This window comes from Trichoplusia ni, chromosome 3 (genome assembly GCF_003590095.1).
Source record: "Trichoplusia ni isolate ovarian cell line Hi5 chromosome 3, tn1, whole genome shotgun sequence".
Lineage (NCBI taxonomy): Eukaryota > Metazoa > Arthropoda > Insecta > Lepidoptera > Noctuidae > Trichoplusia > Trichoplusia ni.
This window is the reverse complement of record NC_039480.1, coordinates 2,782,083-2,801,020: the sequence shown is the minus strand read 5'-3', so window position 1 is coordinate 2,801,020 and position 18,938 is coordinate 2,782,083. Positions and strand designations below refer to the sequence as shown.

General features: G+C 40.3%; 3 protein-coding genes across 3 annotated transcripts; 2 read left to right on the top strand and 1 right to left on the bottom strand.

Moving 5' to 3' along the window:
* Nucleotides 1-1,065: 1,065 nt before the first annotated feature.
* LOC113508886 (pancreatic triacylglycerol lipase-like) lies at nucleotides 1,066-6,978 on the top strand. Its single transcript, XM_026892050.1, has 8 exons — nucleotides 1,066-1,168; nucleotides 1,714-1,822; nucleotides 2,912-3,060; nucleotides 4,191-4,292; nucleotides 4,902-5,048; nucleotides 5,391-5,583; nucleotides 6,085-6,222; nucleotides 6,869-6,978. The coding sequence occupies exons 1-8, from the start codon at nucleotides 1,120-1,122 to the stop codon at nucleotides 6,924-6,926; spliced, it is 945 nt and encodes a 314-aa protein (XP_026747851.1). The 5' UTR covers nucleotides 1,066-1,119; the 3' UTR covers nucleotides 6,927-6,978.
* A 3,248-nt stretch (nucleotides 6,979-10,226) lies between these two features.
* On the top strand, nucleotides 10,227-14,662 carry LOC113508885 (lipase member I-like). Its single transcript, XM_026892049.1, has 8 exons — nucleotides 10,227-10,320; nucleotides 10,612-10,762; nucleotides 11,296-11,444; nucleotides 11,563-11,664; nucleotides 12,645-12,791; nucleotides 13,203-13,395; nucleotides 13,936-14,073; nucleotides 14,577-14,662. Exons 1-8 carry the CDS (start codon nucleotides 10,272-10,274, stop codon nucleotides 14,632-14,634), a joined length of 987 nt encoding a protein of 328 aa, XP_026747850.1. The 5' UTR covers nucleotides 10,227-10,271; the 3' UTR covers nucleotides 14,635-14,662.
* A 1,769-nt stretch (nucleotides 14,663-16,431) lies between these two features.
* LOC113508665 (lipase member H-like) lies at nucleotides 16,432-18,607 on the bottom strand (the record flags this gene model as incomplete). Its single annotated transcript, XM_026891746.1, has 4 exons — nucleotides 16,432-16,541; nucleotides 16,781-16,918; nucleotides 17,530-17,722; nucleotides 18,442-18,607. Coding segments are annotated over 4 exons (555 nt in total), but the record flags the coding sequence as incomplete, so codon positions are not given.
* Between the last annotated feature and the right edge of the window lie 331 nt (nucleotides 18,608-18,938).

Below are 18,938 nucleotides of genomic sequence, written 5' to 3'. Positions count from 1 at the left end.
TGTTCAGCGTTATATATTAGTATAGATTTAGGTTAATGAAATATTCGTACCGTAAAAGTAGACTCACAGACAATTGCTAGTATTATTATATTTATTTTTATCAAACACATGAAAAACAGCATGTTTACACAAGTGCTAATAAGCTACTTATATCTAACATAATGTATGTATTAACAATTGTTGACATACAATTGGAATCTACTGCCGAAGTTGGTGTATTGTCTGTATTTCAGCAAGCATTGCCTCAAGTTAACGGGTAAGGCAGAGCAAGTGAGTTTTGAAAACAGTATTTTTAACCAGTATAAGCAGTAAGCCCGTGCCTAACCGCATAAGTGATTCGATCACAGGTTAAGCTATGCTTGACGCGGTTGGGTCGTAGATGGGTGACCATCTTTGTTATAGCGAGTTCCTCCGTGTTTCGAATGGCACGTTAAATTGTGGGTAACGGCTGTTATTCCTACATCTTCGACAGTCGTTACAGTTAGTCAGAAGCTTGAAAAGTCAGACAGCCAGTCTAACCAAGGGGTATCGTGTTGCCCAGGTAACTGGGTTGAGGAGGTCAGATAGGCAGTCGCTCCTTGTAAAACACTGGTACTTAGCTGAATCCGGTTAGACTGGTAGCCGACCCCAACATAGTTGGGAAAAGGCTAGGCCGATGATGTAGAGCAAGTGAGCTTCAAAAACAATCATATTTTTTTTTAATTATTATTAAAAAAAAAATCAAATATTCTTTATCCATCATTATTGGAGCAGCCGTTGCTTAACATAGATGTTAATTTTCATAGCTTTAATCGAATAACATTATCTTTCAAAATTACACGCCTATGTACCGGGATTAAACATGAAATGACAAAGTTGCGTTTCATTTAAAAACAACTGTGTACCTATCACGGTTAATGAGGTACAGCGTGGTGACAGACAAACAGACAGTGGACTCTTGATATTTTCATTTTTGAGTTCCATTCTCCCCCATTGAGTACTAAACACCAAACACGGAAAAAACACTCTAGATTATAAAATTATCGTGGGTTAATTAGTTTTATGAAGATTAAAATAATATCATTACGATTAAATAAGTCAATTTATTAATTTTTGGTATTAATCAGTCATTTTTCAGCTATGGCCCTGCTCGTGACAATACTATTTTTTGGAGTTGCTGCTGTATCAGGTATGTCGTATTTTTTGTTCTAGTATATCATAACGTTGGTGTTTCTAAGCATATTGGGATCCCCTGAAAAGCCACCACCTAGGAAGAGAGCTGCTTTCAAACAGGATTGGAGAATACTGCAAATTTCATCAAAATCGGGTCAGTGGTTTTTGAGATAGAGAGATTTACCGGCTTTAAGTTGAACGTACTATTTCATCTTTATTTTATAAAATACTAGCTGTTGCCCGCGACTTTTTCCACGTGGTTAGAAAATCTTGATCCGTTTTCGCAGCGCATGCAACGGAAGCCCTCAAAGAAGAATAATTTTCCCCGCCTTTATCACATTTTCCATTGTATCTTCGCTCCTATTACTCGCAGCATGGTGTTATATGGGCAATAGCCTTCCTTGATAAATGGTCTATTTAACACAAAAAAAAATTTTCAATTCGAACCATTAGTTTCTAAGATTAGCGCGTTCAAACAAACTCTTCAGCTTTATAATATTAGTATAGATTTCAGTCATATTATTACCCTTTATGTACTTATCCTGCCATTTTTGCCCTCAGCACTTCCTCATGGGATCACCCCAGCGGACCTGTGGGACAAAACAATTGATCTCGCAGCTGTCGCCAGATACAACCCTGACACTCAAAACATATACCATCTATACACTAGGTCAGTAACCATTTTAATTATTAGATTAATTGACAAACAGATATATCAAGAATGGTCCTGAGTTTGGTATTTTACAAAAAAATTGAAGCTAGACAACGCCACATCGTATCGGCATCACGAATATCATCATTGGCCTAGCCTTTTCTCAACTATGTTTGGGTCGGCTTCCAGTCTAACCGGTTTCAGCTAAGTAACAGTGTTTTACAAGGAGCGACTGCCTATCTCACCTCCTCAACCCAGTTACCTGGGCGACCTGATACCCCTTGGTTAGACTGACTGTCAGACTTTTCAAGCTTCTGACTACCTGTAACGACTGTCAAGGATGTAGGAATAACAGCCGGGACCCACAATTTAACGTGCCTTCCGAAACACGGAGGAACTCCTTATGACAAAGATGGTCAACCATCTACAGACCAACCGCGTCAAGCATAGTTTAACCTGTGATCGTTTCACTTCTGCGGTTATAGCTTTGCCACGAGCTCCTCAATCGGTGTCACGAATAGAAAACTTCAAATGTATGTGGATGGCATTCATTGTCGACAAGTGACGTGACTTTATCAGTTCAATATATAAAGGGGCCCATACATGGTACGATTCGTCTGTACGATCCTTCGCTTCAGAGAAACGACGAATCGATTATGTATATCAAAATCGTTAACGATTTACTTCATCGAAGACGATATCGGAAATCGCAACTAAATCCTATGCAATCATAAATTTTAATATCGTAACGATGAATCGACAGTGTGTGGCTCTTTGACCATGCAAAGGACAGAGATGGATTTAGCTGTATGGATAACGCCAAGACCCACCGAGCTTTATGTGTTGTGCGTTCGATCCCGACGTAGGACAAGCATTTGTGTGATCCACGAATGCTTGTGCTAATTTAATCCCTGTGTCATGATGATTTCACAAACATGCAAGTCACATGCACAAAGATGCATATGCATATGTGGGTAAATGTTTTTCCTACGCGAGGATCGAACCGGCGTCACGTCGTGTACAGTGGGTTCGATGTGGGTACCTCAACAGCTGAACTATTCGCGCACCTATGTTAAACCTTATTCATAGAAATTCTGCTATTTCCAGGTTGAACCCCACAGTTAGTCAGCCTCTCCTTCTGGGCAGCCAGGGTCTGCTGGGCAGCACCAACTTCAGCCCAAACAGAAGAACTATTGTCCTTCTCCACGGCTGGCTGGATTCCATCACTGCTGACTTCAATACTGTGCTTATACCAGGTACTAATAAGGACTTATATAACACCCATTGGGGTAATGCCTGCCAGGTCAGTCGGACTGTCCAAAATCAAAATCAAAATGGGCCGTTTTTCATTCACGTTTAGGACGTTACAATAATGACTCTAGTTGCACGGCTCCAAAGTGTCATTCCTATGGAGAAGAACCGGGAAGAAACCACATAAGTTACTCTCCGATATGGAATTGCGAATTACCTTGGCCCCGGGTCATAAAGGCAGAGGAAGGAACATGGGTGGGTTTTAGCATTTAACCCAAAGCATGAGGATTCATTTAATGATATCCCATCCGAAAGAAAAAGGACTTCTAACTGCACGGATAATACTCCAAGGACCAATGTGTGTAACGTGGCGCGGGTAAGATCCCCCGTAAGACAAGCGTTTGTGTGATTAACGAATGCTTGCCATGAGTCTTGGTGCCTTTGTGTATGTGACTTGAATGTTTGTGAAAATTCTCTCGATTCAAGGATTAAATGAGCAAATGTTGAAGTAGTAATAACACATATTACAATATATTTTAACAACATTTAAGTAGCTTAGCAGTTTTTATTTGACATCTGTTACATCTGTTTAAATGCGGCCAAAATCAACCACTACCGCGTGTCTGCTGGTAGAAATTTCTTTGGAAATTAGCAGCACCCTTGTACCTACTTTGATATTTTCTGTTTTTTTATCATTTTGTTTGTACATAAATTATTTTAAAAAAATAATTAAAATCTACTTAAAAAAGAAAACCAGTTTAAAGTTCTAAGGTAGCAAACATACAGACCAATTGAGAAACTCCACTATTTAAATAATAATAATAAAATAAATGCGGACAACATCACATACATTGTTCTGAACCCAAAAAAAGTTGCTAAAGCACTTGTGTTATGGAATTCAGATACAACGAAGGTACCACAAACAACCAGACCCGAGACAATGTAGAAATGTGATTTTTTACATTGACCCGATCGGGGATCGAACCCGGGTCCTCAGACACCTTGAAACCGGTGCGGACGCCACTCGACCACGGACGTCGTCTATTTATCTCGTTTATATATAATATAATATTTTGAATTGGATCATTATTTTAAGGGTAAAATGAGTCTATATAAAACTCCTGCTTCTTTCCAGCCATTCTGTCAGCGGAAGATGTCAACGTTATCGGAGTTGACTGGAGCGCCGGCGCCGGCACCATCAACTACTTCACCGCCGTCACCAATACAGTGCCATCTGGTGAGTGATACAAGAGTTACTAAACATATAGATAATATCGGAGTTTCTGTTGGTTTGTCTAGCTCACTATGTCCCACTGCTGGGCAAAGACCTCCCCCAAATTCTAACACGGCTCTCTGTCCTGTTTTCCCCAAAGTCGGTTGGTAATTTTGAAAAAAATAAGATTTTGTTTTTGCCTACATATTATGCATATATTTGGAACGAAAGTAAGAAGTTCAAAATAACATGTTTTTGTCTGTATCTCCGTTTTTGCCAGCTAATCTCTGAAATAGACTATTGATGTCTTAATGAAAAGAGTTCTTAGACTTTTTTTACGAGAAAATTGATGTTGAGTTATTGTCAGTGGTATTTTTTCTCCTTATTCAAACAACGCCATCTAGCCTCAAACTAAGAAAAACTCGTACTAAAAATACTAGACTACTGAAAAACTTTAACATTTCTAAAAACATACATAATATAGATAAACTACACACAGATACAGAATAAACGACCGTACTCATCACACAAACATTTTTCCTAGCTGGGAAACAAACCCACGACCTCCGGTACAGCAGTAAGTTCTATCAACCACTAGACCACAAAATCCACATGTTCGTTTTATTTTTACAGGCGTCAGCGTGGCTCGATTCATTTCTTGGTTGAACCAAGCCACTGGAGCTAATTTAAACTCTTACCATATTATTGGGCACAGTCTTGGTGGGCATCAGGCTGGCATCATCGGGAGAAACCTTGGAGGACAGGTGGCTTACGTCACTGGTAAGTAGCACCTGAAGATCTAGGATCAAAGTTCGTCGTAATATTTACTGCACGGATAGCCGAGTGGTTGAGGTCATCAAGCCAAACCTCCTAAGCGTGACGTGTCGCGGTTTCGATCTCCGCTTAGGATAAAGGTTTTTGTGTTTTACGAATGCTTGTCCTGAATCTGGGTGTCCTTGTGCATGTGGCTTGCATGTTTGTGAACACGAGGATTAAATTCCTTAATAGGCAAGTCGTACATTAAAAGAAATAAAAAATATGACGACCGATGAATGTTTTCATTCCAATTTTATTTTCCCCTTGCGGTCATTTTCGATTTATACGAAATTCTCTTTGTTCCAGCCTTGGACCCGGCTCTACCATCATGGACATCCAACAACGAGAGGTTTAGGGAGTCTGATGGGGTATATACCGAAGTCATTCATACCAACGCCGGCAACCTGGGTTACCTGACACCTCTGGGACAAGTGGACTTCTACCCCAACGGTGGGATTGGGATGCCTGGTTGTAACAACATGGATTGTGACCATAGCAGGTAATTCAAATTCAAAAGTTTTTATTTCAAACAGGCCGTTTTCCAGGCACTTTTAAAATGGTCCAATAATGACTCAAATTGCACGGTTCCAAAGTGTAATTCTTATGGAGAAGAACCGGCACTGTATTTAACATAGCATGACATGTATTTGACTGCACGGATAGCCGAGTGGTTGAAGAAGAAGAAGTGTCGCAGTTTCGAACCCGCGTAGGACAAGCATTAGTGTGATCCACGAATGCTTGTCTTGAGTCTGGGTGTCTTTGTGCATGTGATTTGTATGTTTGGGAAACTCCCGCGATACAAGGGTTAAATTCATTACTGCGGGAGTCGGTTTATGTACAAAAAACACCCAACACTGAACAAATTATCATGCTCATCACACAAGCATTAGGTCCTGCATGAGGATCGAACTCACGACCGCCTTTACAGCAGTCAGGGTCACTCACCACTAGACCAACAGCACAACCAACAGGCCAGTCAATTTATGCTCTTTCTTTCCAGATCGTTCCATTACATGGCTGAGTCGTTCAGGTCTGGTGGCTTCACAGGCACCCGCTGTGCCTCCTACCTGACCGCTATGACGGGCAACTGCTTCCTATGGGGCAATCTCCAAATGGGTGGGCTGGTGCCTAAGACTGGGTTGGTATTCCTACCTTTTTATTCAAATTAGGCAAACGCAATAACTTTTTGGAAATTATGTGCCCATTTAATCAATTTACTCAGTCTATTGAAGTTCCCAGATCCTGCTGGACCTAGGTAACCTAGGAAAAATTACTTCCAGTTTTTTTCTTAAATTCTTAAAAGGCAAACTGATATAAAAAATAATGGAATCGATCCATGCCTTTCTCCTCAGGTCTCATCTTTTATCATTATCATCTTTTTGGAACCCACTGCCGGGCATGAGCTTGATTTTCTAAATATTATTCTCTTGTATCCTACTATTCTCACCTTTCCAGAAATCTATTTCCTAGTTTCCTCTAAAACAAACGTCAATTATATTCTTTACTAGCTGTTGCCCGCGACTTCGTCTCCATGGGTAGTAGATTCTATATAAGTTATGATTTATACCTGCCCTGTTTTTTTTTTCACATTTTCTATTGTATCTTCGCTCCTATTAGTCGCAGCGTAATGGTTTATAGCCTAAAGCCTTCCTCGACGAATGGTCTATTCAACACAAAAAAAAATTCAATTTAGACCAGTAGTTCCTGAGATTAGCGCGTTCAAACAAACAAACTCTTCAGCTTTATTATATTAGTATAGATAACATATTTTTATTATTTTTCAGACAATCTGGAATATTCTACCTCCAAACCAACGCTGGACCCCCATTCTCGCGAGGCTGATCTCCAAGATTTGACTGAAGACTTATCCTTAATACTCAACCGACTTCAAAAATAGGAGATTCTTAATTTATCTGTTTTTTGTCATGTTTTTTATTTTCCCTTAAATAGCTGTCATTTGGTCCCATAAATCATCAAATTTGGCTTAGTAGTTTTCTATTTGTAGTCGGTTGTGTGTTTTTTTGTTAATTAAAACAATATTGTTATACGGATGAATTAAACAATGTTATTTGTATAATTAGTTTTATTTTTATTTACCCTGAACATAACGCTTCTTTTTATATAGTCGGGTAATATATCCAAACCTTGTCAATGAGGTAACGCTGACCGTCCATCTTTCAGCAGCCTATATCTCATGAACCGGAACAGCTAGCTAGATGAAATTACACACTTTTGTTACCACTATAACAACAAAGAATCTATATCTATACTAATATATAAAGCTGAAGAGTTTGTTTGTTTGTTTGTTTGAACGCGCTAATCTCAGGAACTACTGGTCCAAATTGAAAATTTCTTTTTGTGTTGAATAGACCATTCATTGAGGAAGGCTTTAGGCTATATACCATCACGCTGCGACTAATAGGAGCGAAGATACAATGGAAAATGTGAAAAAATAGTTTAGGTATAAATCATAACTTATATCTTCTACCCACGGGGACGAAGTCGCGGGCAACAGCTATTACAAATAAAGACCCTCATTTGAAAATCTTTTGGCCCTCTACATTTAAACCGTTTAATCGATTTTTATCAAACATGTCTAAGAACACTCTCACATAATTCACCTTTAATAAAAAAACATACTAAATTGAAATCGCTCCATTCGTTCGGGAGCTACGCCATAAACAGACCGATAGACACGTAAAAGTTATAAAATATCTTGTAATGTCAGCGGGCAAAAAGAACATAAAGGTTAAGCAACACCCGCTACGGTCAGAAATTTGATGGGTAACCAATTTTAGTTGTTTTTTTTAGGACTTACCCCGCCACACATGCCCATCATTGCAACTCCTGTAAGCCAGGATCTACAATTAAGCAACGAAAACCACCGAAACACTTAAGTTCGGTGTGTCCCAGGGGAAACAATTAATAGCCATTGACCAATTTTAGTTAACAAATTAGTGATAGATTATTTGTACGGAACCTTTAGTTTTATAGGTCCGACCTGCACTTGACCAATTTTCTTTATCAACACTGATCAAGACTGTTCAATTAAATAGGAATTAAAGGTGTTTGGGAGATTTAGATAGAGTCCAAATGTAGGTAAAAAGGTTTTGACAAATTCAAGTCACTTGTCAGTTTATTTTATTAGGGTTCCGTAAAAATAGGGTATAATAGAAATCTCATTACTGACCAGACTGTGTCTCACGAAAGTTAATAGCTAGACTTATGAATTTTCTACAGATGCTGTATTTCACGTGCTTCTATAACATAGATTGAAATTAAGCAACGATTTTAATATTTATAGTGAGATGACTTTCAAATAGAATTTTAACAAACCGATTTGTTTGTCTACAGCTTATTTGTACAGAACCCTCTGGGTAGTGAGTCAGACTCGCGCTTGACCGTTACATTGGAGCATTTATATTTTTTTAATACCTAGTTATCTGCTTTTGATCTTTTAATTATCTCATCATGTAAACCCAGTAACTAAGCAAACGGTTATTAAATATCTGCCATCACCATCCTAGCCTTTTTCCAACTATATTGGAGTCGGCTTCCAGTGTAACCGGATGCATCTAAGTACTAGTGTTTTACAAGGAGCGACTGCTAATCTGACCTCCTCAACCCAGTTAGCTGGGCAACACGATACCCCTTGGTTAGACTGGTTGTCAGACTTTCAAGCTTCTGACTACCTGTAACGACTGTCAAAGATGTATGAATAACAGTCGGGACCCACAATTCAACGTGCCTTCCGAAACACGTTGGAACTCGTTATGACATAGATGGTCACCCATCTACACGACCGTATTAAGTGTAGGTTTAATTAATCTAGCAACTTGTGCAGTTGTAGATTAGTCACTAGATCCTCAATAATTAATTAAATGTAATCTAATAATATAATCTTCGTTTTATGGAGACCGATCGTTTAAAATAACACGCGAAACGGATTAACACCTTGGCTTAGGATATTGGCTTATAATTATCTCGATAAGAATTAATCTATTAGGATAAATTATTATGACGACTGACATAGCTATTTCTTAAAAATAACGAATCCCGGAATAAGGAATTGAATCTTTGTGAAAAAATGGATTCACAAACATTCAAGTCACATGCACAAGACACCCAGACTCAGGACAAGCATTCGTAGATCTATGGAAAAATAACCGATCATGATGAAACTTTGAACTCTTACACTGCCCAAATCATTTTGATTGGAGCTGAATGAGTCAATGAATCCGGTTTGCAAAGTTTTCCGCGTTTCGAAAGGCATGCAAGCTCTGGGTACCCGCTGTTAATCACACATCTTTGACAGTCGTTACGGGTAGTCAGAAGCCAGACAAGTCTGACCACCAGTCTGACTAAGTGTTATCGTGTTGCCCAGCTAACTGGGTAGAGGAGGTCAGATAGGCAGTCGCTCCTTGTAAAACACTGGTACTTAGCTGTGTCTGGTTAGACTGGCAGCCGACCACAACGGTCACAGCTTTGCTTCAAATCGATCTTTAGTTTAGCATTAAGAGCGACAACAGAAATACATAAGGTATATAATTTTTATCAGCCAAAACAAAAATACGGTTTCATAAGAGACAGCCTAGTGATAGACGGACAGACAGCCAGCCGGCATCACAGCGGTGTCCAGCAATCAACGCGGTGAGAGCAGCGAATAACTGCAAGTAATTAACTTCTTTTTTGCCTGTTAGTCTGTTTGCTCCATTGAAACTGCTGTACTGATTTTGACGAGACTTTTATTGTCAGTTAATTGATATAATAAGAAGTAAATTAAGCTACTTTTATTCTTATAATATACTAGCTGTTGCCCGCGACTTCGTCCCCGTGGGTAGAAGATATAAGTTATGATTTATACCTGCCCTGTTTTTTTCACATTTTCCATTGTATCTTCGCTCCTATTAGTCGCAGCGTGATGGTTTATAGCCTAAAGCCTTCCTCGATGAATGGTTTCTTCAACACAAAAATAATTTTTCAATTTGGACCAGTAGTTCCTGAGATTAGCGCGTTCAAACAAACAAACTCTTCAGCTTTATATATTAGTTTATAGAGTATAGATTTCCACGCGGACGAAGTCGCGGGTAAAGCTAGTTAGATATATATTTTTATCATTTTATCAACATGCAAATATTACTTAAAAGAAGGAATTATTATCTGCTCTTCATTTTCTAATCAGGCATCATGTTGGGTGCTATAGCTATAGTTTGCTTCGCGATCGGTGCTGTTACAGGTGAATATTTTTATAAATTTTTAGGGTTCCGCAACCGTAGCAGTGGAACCCACTTACCAACGATGATGAATCGTGATAGCTAGACATTTGAAGTTTTATAGCCGCTTTCATAAGAAACAATGAAAATAAAAAGCAAGGTTCAGCAACTATGGAAACGGTTATAAATTCATTACTCTTATTTCTCGTGATTGCTCAACTAGTTGACACGGCGGGGTCGCAAGTTCAACTCGCGACCCCGCCGCGTCATCTCACGAGTAAGGACTTATAAAACTAGTCGTTCACCTCTTACAGCACTGCCTGAAGCCTCCAGTCTTCGTTACCAGTACGTCCAGGATGCCGAGGGTGTCTCCCACCTGGTGGACTTCTGGGACACGAAGAGTGACCTCTCTGACGCCGCGAGATATAACCCAACGACTGAAAACATTTATCACCTGTTTACTAGGTATGTTCTTTGACATTTTTAAGGTCTTGAATTGGTCCCTCTTGAAGTGGGCTATGGAAAAAATATGACAGTGAATATGTGCGCGCATCAGCGTTATACAAAATTCTCAGGAGAGAGAAGAGAAGAGAGAGAGAAGTTTTTTAATTATTTTATCTACATTAAACTGATCTTTATTGACCGTGTTGATTATTTTAAAATAATTAAGTGTTCTTACCATGCAATTTAAACCTGTTCTTAAATGATGACAAAAAGTATAATTTCACAGGCGCTTACATAATAAACCATAATGAAAGAATTCTACAAAAAATAAAAAACGTACATTAAAATTTATTTATCGTAGTTACACGACCAACACTGACAGTTTCGAACAATACTGACATCCTTAACCATATTATTGGAGTTGCACGACTAGTTTCATACACAACTGCCGTCTTTAATCATAACCGATCTCGGTAACCGGCGAAACTAGTCAGACGATCCGACAAATACACGTGAGTAAACCGTTGCATCATTTAAAGGTTGTAATTTTTCAGGAACAACCCCTCAGTGAGTCAGCCCCTGCTCCATGGCAACACAGCGCTTCTCTCAAACAGCAACTTCAACCCCAGCAAGAAAACTGTCATCCTCATTCACGGATGGAGGACCAACGTCACCGGTCTCTTAGGAAGCGTTATGATTCCAGGTAAGATGATAATCATGGTGTACCAAATTTAATACTAGGACAGACAGAAATACTATAGTATGGATTAGAAGGAGACGAAAGGAGTATTAATTTAACCAGTCATGTGTTTCGGTTTCAGCATTATTACAAGGGGGAGATGTCAACGTCATCGGTCTAGACTGGAGTGCAGGAGCAAGTACTATTAACTACCTCGCGGCTATGGCTAACACTGTTACTTCAGGTAAATACATCATCCTAGCCTTTTTCCAACTATGTTGGGGTTGGCTTCCAGTCTAACCGGATTCAGCTGAGTACCAGTGTTTTACAAGGAGCGAGTGCCTATCTGACCTCCTCAACCCGGTTACCTGGGCAACACGACACCCCTGTTTGTCAGACTTTCTAGCTTCTACCTGTAACGACTGTCAAAGATGAATGACTAAGCTGGGACCCACAATTTAACGTGTCTTTCGAAACACGGAGGAACTCGTCGCACCCACCTACGGACTAACCGCGTCAAGCGTAGCTTAAAGTGTGATCGATTCACTTATTCAGTTATAGCTGAGCCACGCTGTTTTTTTAGATTTAAAATATGAATTAATATATTAAAATTAGACCTTAGATTATATACTCATCTACACTAATAATGTAATGAGGTATTGAGATGTTGAGATGTTGCCCTGCAGAAATATGAGGCTACAAATTGCATACAATCCCGCAGGAATACAAAATCGGAATGAAAACTATCCTGTGTGTTAAACATACACAAAAACCAGTGAACGGATTAAGACAAAACAAGACAAAACTTAGTACACAGATAGCTTATAACCACGATTAAGACATAGGATTCTTATCCCGATTTTAGTTTTTCATGGGATATATATTTCGATTTAAAGAGGGCGGCCCCGCGGGCAACAGGTAGTACAGAATAAATGACTTTATTTCATCAAAATTTACTTCACATTTTTATTTTCTCACATTTTCACATTACCGAAGGCCAATTTACCATTGCAAGCCATCCTTTTTTTTTTGTTACGGTGGGGGAATCCTCATGGACACCCACTTCCTCGGGGGAGGAAATGGGTAGTGTCAGACTCTTACTGACTAAACCTGAACCGCCGTGCTACGTCATCCGCGTTTTTGTGTCGCTGTATTGCAACGCGTGGTAATCCTTCAAACTATACACAAGCAAGCCGTCCTAAATATCACAAAACTTCATCTCAGGCGCTGCAGTAGCTGCCTTCATCAGCTGGTTAAACTCGGCGACGGGAGCCTCTCTCAGCAGCTACCACATCATAGGCCACAGTCTTGGAGGACAGCAGGTTGGGATCGTCGGCAGGAACCTGGATGGACAACTGCCTTATATCACTTGTAAGTATTTTGAAATTTAAAGGTGAGGGAGTCGGGTAAACTTTAGGTTTCTGCATAATCTTTAATAGCAAGCAGTCCATCGTCAACTGTCGGTAATATTTTCGTAGTACTACATATTACAATAAGGTATTTGACTAAGGGTTTGATTTTTTTTAACAGTAACTATCGTGAGGCTGATAAATCATAATTAAATGATGTACTTATCACGAATAGCCAAGTGGTTGAGGTCACCATGCCAAACCCTTTAACCACGACGTGTTGCGAATTCGATCCCCGATTTTCATAACACGAACACTTGCCCTAGGTCTGGATCGGAACCGCGCCCCCTTCATAGCAAGTCACTAACCACTGGACACGCCAGTCAACAATATCTATGACATGCTACAACATCCCAATGCCATTCCATTGCAGCTCTAGACCCAACCCTCGCCGGTTGGATCACCAACCCTGACAGCTTCAACGCGACTGACGCGGTCTATACCGAGGTTATTCACACGAATGCTGGTGTCAATGGCGTGTTGCTGCCAGCTGGTGATGTGGACTTCTACCCCAACGGAGGGGTTGTGATGACAGGATGCTCAGGAAATTACTGTAGCCATGATAGGTGGGTTTGTTTTCAAGGTTATAAAACGAGCGGTCTTACTGACAAAATAGTTTAGTTGTTATTTAGTAGCGGTTTCCTCACGTGTATTTATCCCATCCTCCGATTAGTTTCGGACACAACTTTAGTAGTTAATCATGAGGTGAGGTTTTCGGTTGGGTCCGAAACTAATGGGTCTTGTGGGTGCAATCCGTGGGTAGTTTTTTATTGAGTTGTTTGGGGTTGAACCTTTGGCAATATGAGGGTCTTGCAAAGCTGCTTGTTGACGCCTATTTTGTTGAGGTCTGTTCTCCCATAGACCAGGGGTGGGTGGATTCTGGTAGACCACATTTTAGATTCAAGCACTCTACAAGGCTTCTGCATGTTGGACCTGTGTCCCCGTGCACGCCTTTAAAAAGGGTCGGGTCTCTTCTCATGAAGTTATCCCGTGACAGAAAAGAGGTACAAATAATAATAATGTTTTCCGATATTTCAGGTATAGTTTTAAATTCTACATATGTAATTATTGAAAAATAAATAACCGATCCATATTCAAATTTCCAGAGGTATCTACTACATGGCTGAATCGGTGATCTCTGGAGGCTTTACCGGTCGAGAGTGCTCAACATACGTCACAGCGATCAGCGGTGACTGCGACCTGCCAGGATCCCTGAAAATGGGAGGGTGGGAACCTAAGACTGGGTAATAACTTACCCAGTCTAAACTGCACGGATGGCCGAGTGGTTGAGGTCATCACGCCAAACCCACTGAGCGCGACGTGTAGATCGATCCTCGCGTAGGACAAGCATTTGTGTGATCCACGAATGCTTGTTCTGAGTCTGGGTGTCTTTGTGCACGTGATCTGTATATTTGTGAAACAACGACACGAGGATTAAATTCTTTAGTGCGGGAGTCGTTTTAAGTACACTAAGAAACATAACTTTCAAAAAACTGGATACCCTGGGTCGTAGTCGTTTCTTAGGTTTACGCGAATGCTCGTTCTACCTTCATATTTTAATTATAACATAAGTTCCAAAAATCTATGATATCCCTTTGTAAGACTGGTTGTCAGAATTGCCAGGACTTCATAAATCAATTAGTTTCTTTCGCTTTTTTTCCAAAATATTAGAAGTTGACTTGCTTTCTCTATCATATTCATCTGAACACCATATTTCACTTATACTAATGATGTACTTATTTTTCAGAGTTTCTGGTATCTACCGAGTGGATACTAACGACTCTCCGCCATTCTCCATGGATTAGATGAAAAATAGAAAAGAAGAGAAGAGAATAGAAGAATAAAATCATATTTTTGGGATTTGTATTCGACACACACGTTTGAATAATTCTTAATTTTGTGAATGCGCTATGAATAAATACTAATAAAATAGTCATTTTGAACTAAAATCATTTTTTTCCTATTTCTTTTTTTTCTAGCCCACTTTGTCCCACTGCTGGGCAAAGGCCTCCCCCAAATCCATCCACGACTCTCTATTCTGGGCCGCATGGAACCAGCCTGCGCGGTAAGCGTTAAGGTCGTCTCGCCACCGCTTCCTAGGTCGCCCACGACGACGCCGTCCATCCGTTGGCTCCCATAGTGACTATAGACTTAGGCCCATAGACTTTGGCCCAACGATTGCTTTCCATGCGGCTAACATGACCCGCCCAATCCCATTTTAGCCTGGCAGCCTTTTTGCCGACGTCTATAATCCCAGTTTTGGAACGCAGCGTGGTGTTCGGAATTCGGTCTTGTAACCTAACACCAAGAATGCTGCGTTCCATAGCTCTTTGGCAAACTCCAAGGCGGAATTTCTGCGAGTCGGTCAGCGACCAGGTCTGAGCACCGTAAGTTAAGTAAGTTTTCCTATATTTAGAAAAAATTGAAGGCGATTTTCACCGATAATATCGTCATCAACGTGACATACAAACTCAAGTCGGCAAAATGTCACCCAGACTCAGCACAAGCGACTCATCCCGAGTGTTCCCAAGGGACTCATCCCGACTCACCACGAGTGTTCCCGAGGGACTCATCCCGAGTGATCCCGACTCACCACGAGTGTTCCCGAGGGACACAACCCGACTCATCCCGAGTGTTCCCTACTCATACCGACTGATCCCGAGTGTTCCCGAGGGACTCATCCCGAGTGATCCCGACTCATCCCGAGCGTTCCCGACTCATCCCGACTCATCCCGACTCATCCCGACTCATCCCGAGTGATCCCGAGTGTTCCCGACTCATCCTGAGTCATCTAAAAAGCTATGTCCAGTACGCCGACTTGAGGTCATGGTAATTTTAGATAAAGATATGAAACAAGTATTGAAACAGAAAGAAATGTTGCTAAAAGATGAAAGTTCAAAGTATTACCATCGTAAAAAGTACCAACGGTCAATTAAAATAAAACTTGAAGGATTCTCATAATCCTATTATAGTCTTATCATTACATACAACAAATAATTAAGAGATAATTTCATATCTATCTCATAGGAGGTAATCGATCAATACCTTTTGTATACCGGTTCAACTGCAACCCTCAACTGCAACTTCGGTGATCAGACGAGCACCAGAACCGGTCTATTCAACGTGGTATGGACGTCAACAATAAAATCACCTATAAAGACATTCTAAAATCAATCTTTTTCAAAATGATTTTTTTTCTAGTTCAAACCCTGAAGTTAGCCACTACTGTTCAACAGACCAGATCTTCTTTCAAACAGTAATTATGACTCGAGCAAGAAGACTGTTCTGCTGGTCCACGGATGGAATACTGACCTTACAGCAACCTTCGGATCCGTGATGGTATATGGTGAGGAAAAATCAGAATCATCATCATTATTTCATCGTCCTAGCCTTTTCCCAACTATGTTGGGGTCGGCTTCCAGTCTAACCGGATTCAGCTAAGTACCAGTGTTTTACAAGGAGCGGCTGCCTACCTGACCTCCTCAACTCAGTTAGATTAGATTAGATTAGAATATTCTTTATTGTACACCATGGAATTACAGCAGTCATTTTTAATACATACAATGTTACCTCGGCAACACGATATAAAATGAAAAAACATATTAAAAAAATAGCCTATTTTTATTAGAATTAATCAAGATCTTCTGTTCTTGTTCAGCCCATAGAGTAAGGTGAGAAAGCGTTCGTATCCACTCGGTAGACGCCAGATATTCTGAAGAGAAAAATAACATTATTAGTGTGTTGTAAAAAAAGAATCCGATAAAAGCAAGTTGGGCACAAAGCGAAGCCATCATTCAAGTCACATGCACAAGACACCCAGACTCAGGACGTGCGGGGATCGAACTAACACGTCGCGCTCAGTGGGTTTGGCGTGGTGACCTCCACTCGCGATCCATGCAGTCAAAGTCATTGTGCCCATTTGATATGTTGGTTTATTTTAGGTATACACACCCAGTCTTTGGCTCAAGTCCTCCCATTTTCAGAGAACCAGGGAGATTGCATTTGTTCCTTATTGCTGCGAAGAATGAGCTGCACTCCTGGGCTGTGAAACCACCTGAGGCCATCGACTCAGCTATGTAGTATACAGCTCTGAAAGAAAAGAGATAGAAAGAATTTAGTTCAGGTAAAGATATCAAATGATACAACGGTTTACTCATGCGTATTTATCAGGATCGTCCGACTAGTTTCGGAAACAACCGGAGTCCTTAATCATGAGCTATTTTTTGATCTATTTGGGATTTTTTTAGTCGGACAACAGTGGCTACCGATTGTGTCAAAAAACGTGTCTCGTACTTTTGGTAAATTTCAATTATACGCTGACATTGTTAGGTTGTCCTTTTTGACAGATGATATACAATAGTATTAGTTACAACTAATACGTAAAGAGCGACTATCGTAGAAAAATCCTTATTATCTAAATGATGCATCGGTTCACTCACGCGTATTAACCGGGATTGCCCGACTAGTTTCGGACCCAACAGGATCCCATAATTCGACTCGCGACCCTACCGCGTCAGCTAATGATTAAGGACTCCGTTTATGTCCAAAACCAGTCGGGTGATCCAGACACACATAATGATCATCATCTCAGCCTATCGCTGTCCACTGCTGGACATGGGCCTCTCTATACGTTCTCCAGCGCGACCGGATCATTGCCACCTGCATCCCGATAAATACGCGTATAATAAATAAATACTAACTTGTCATGGCTGCACATTGGCGTTATGCATCCCGGCATGTCAATTCCCCCATTCGGGTATATATCCACATCCCCTAACGGTACGAGATACCCCATGAGCCCGGCGTTACTGTGAATCACTTCGGTGTAGATGCCATCAGTCTTCTGAAACCGTTCTGGCTTGAAATTCCAGCCAGGGGAAGCTGGGTCTATGGCTGTGGGCAAAAGGTAATTCTCATTTTGAGGGGAAAAGGAGTTAAAGTCAATAGCAATCCACAACTACCACACAATGCCTTCTAGTGTCTCGCTAAGCAAAGCTTGAATTATAAGTAATACGAAAAATGATAGGGATACAGTGGTATCACTTTCATATTTACGAGATAAAAGAAGTTCGTATTCAAAATATCTTTGTAAACTGAAATCATGGAAGCAATAAATATGAGTATTGATTGAAATCAAAATCAAAATCAAAAAGTTTTTATTTCAAATAGGCCGTATCTCAGGCACTTTTAAAACGTTATATTACTGACTCTAGTTGCACTGACACTGACAAATGAAACTACTTTTACGGATTTTATCGCGGTTTAATGTTTGATTTTAGTTCCCGACGTTTCGACACCTTTGCAGGCATCATGGTCACGGGCAGACTAAGATGGTGGTCCGACCTACGCAGTATGAGCTCGGACCACAAATAATTAATTAAAATATGAAGGTAGAACGAGCAACATCTTCTGTCAAGACGAACACCATCTCAGTCTGCCCGTGACCATGATACCTGCAAAGGTGTCGAAACGTCGGGAACTAAAATCAAACATTAAACCGCGATAAAATCCGTAAAAGTAGTTTCATTTCAATGTCTAACATTCGCGTAAACCTAAGAAACCACTATTAAGTATTGAGTAATATTTATACAATTCAATACTATAAAACTTACATAGTATATAAGGGATTTGTCCTCCCAAGTTTCTACCAACAATTCCAACCTGATGCCCTCCTAGACTGTGTCCGATCAAGAAGTAGTTACTTAGGGATGCCCCCGTCTCCAAGTTCAACCAGGTTATGAACTTTGCCACTGATACACCTGAAAAAAGCGGAGATAATTAGAGTATTCTCTAAAAAAAATATCAAAACCAGTCTAGCCGTTTTTATAGTTGTAAATTGCATTATCATAGGGTTTAAAGCTAGCCTGAAAATTTCAGCCTGCTAGCTCATCGGGAAGTGCTTCAAAATTGAGTTGCAAAATCTAACCGGAACGACAAACAATGAAGAAAGTGAGTGTATGTAAAGTGATAAAATCTGCCGAAATTCAGGTGGTAAGAACGTCTTTGGGAAGTCAAACGGAATAAAGAAAAGTAGATATTAGGAGATAGTTGGTTTGTTTGACGACCTCCGTGGTCGAGTGGCGTACGCACCGGTTTCAAGGTGCCGCTA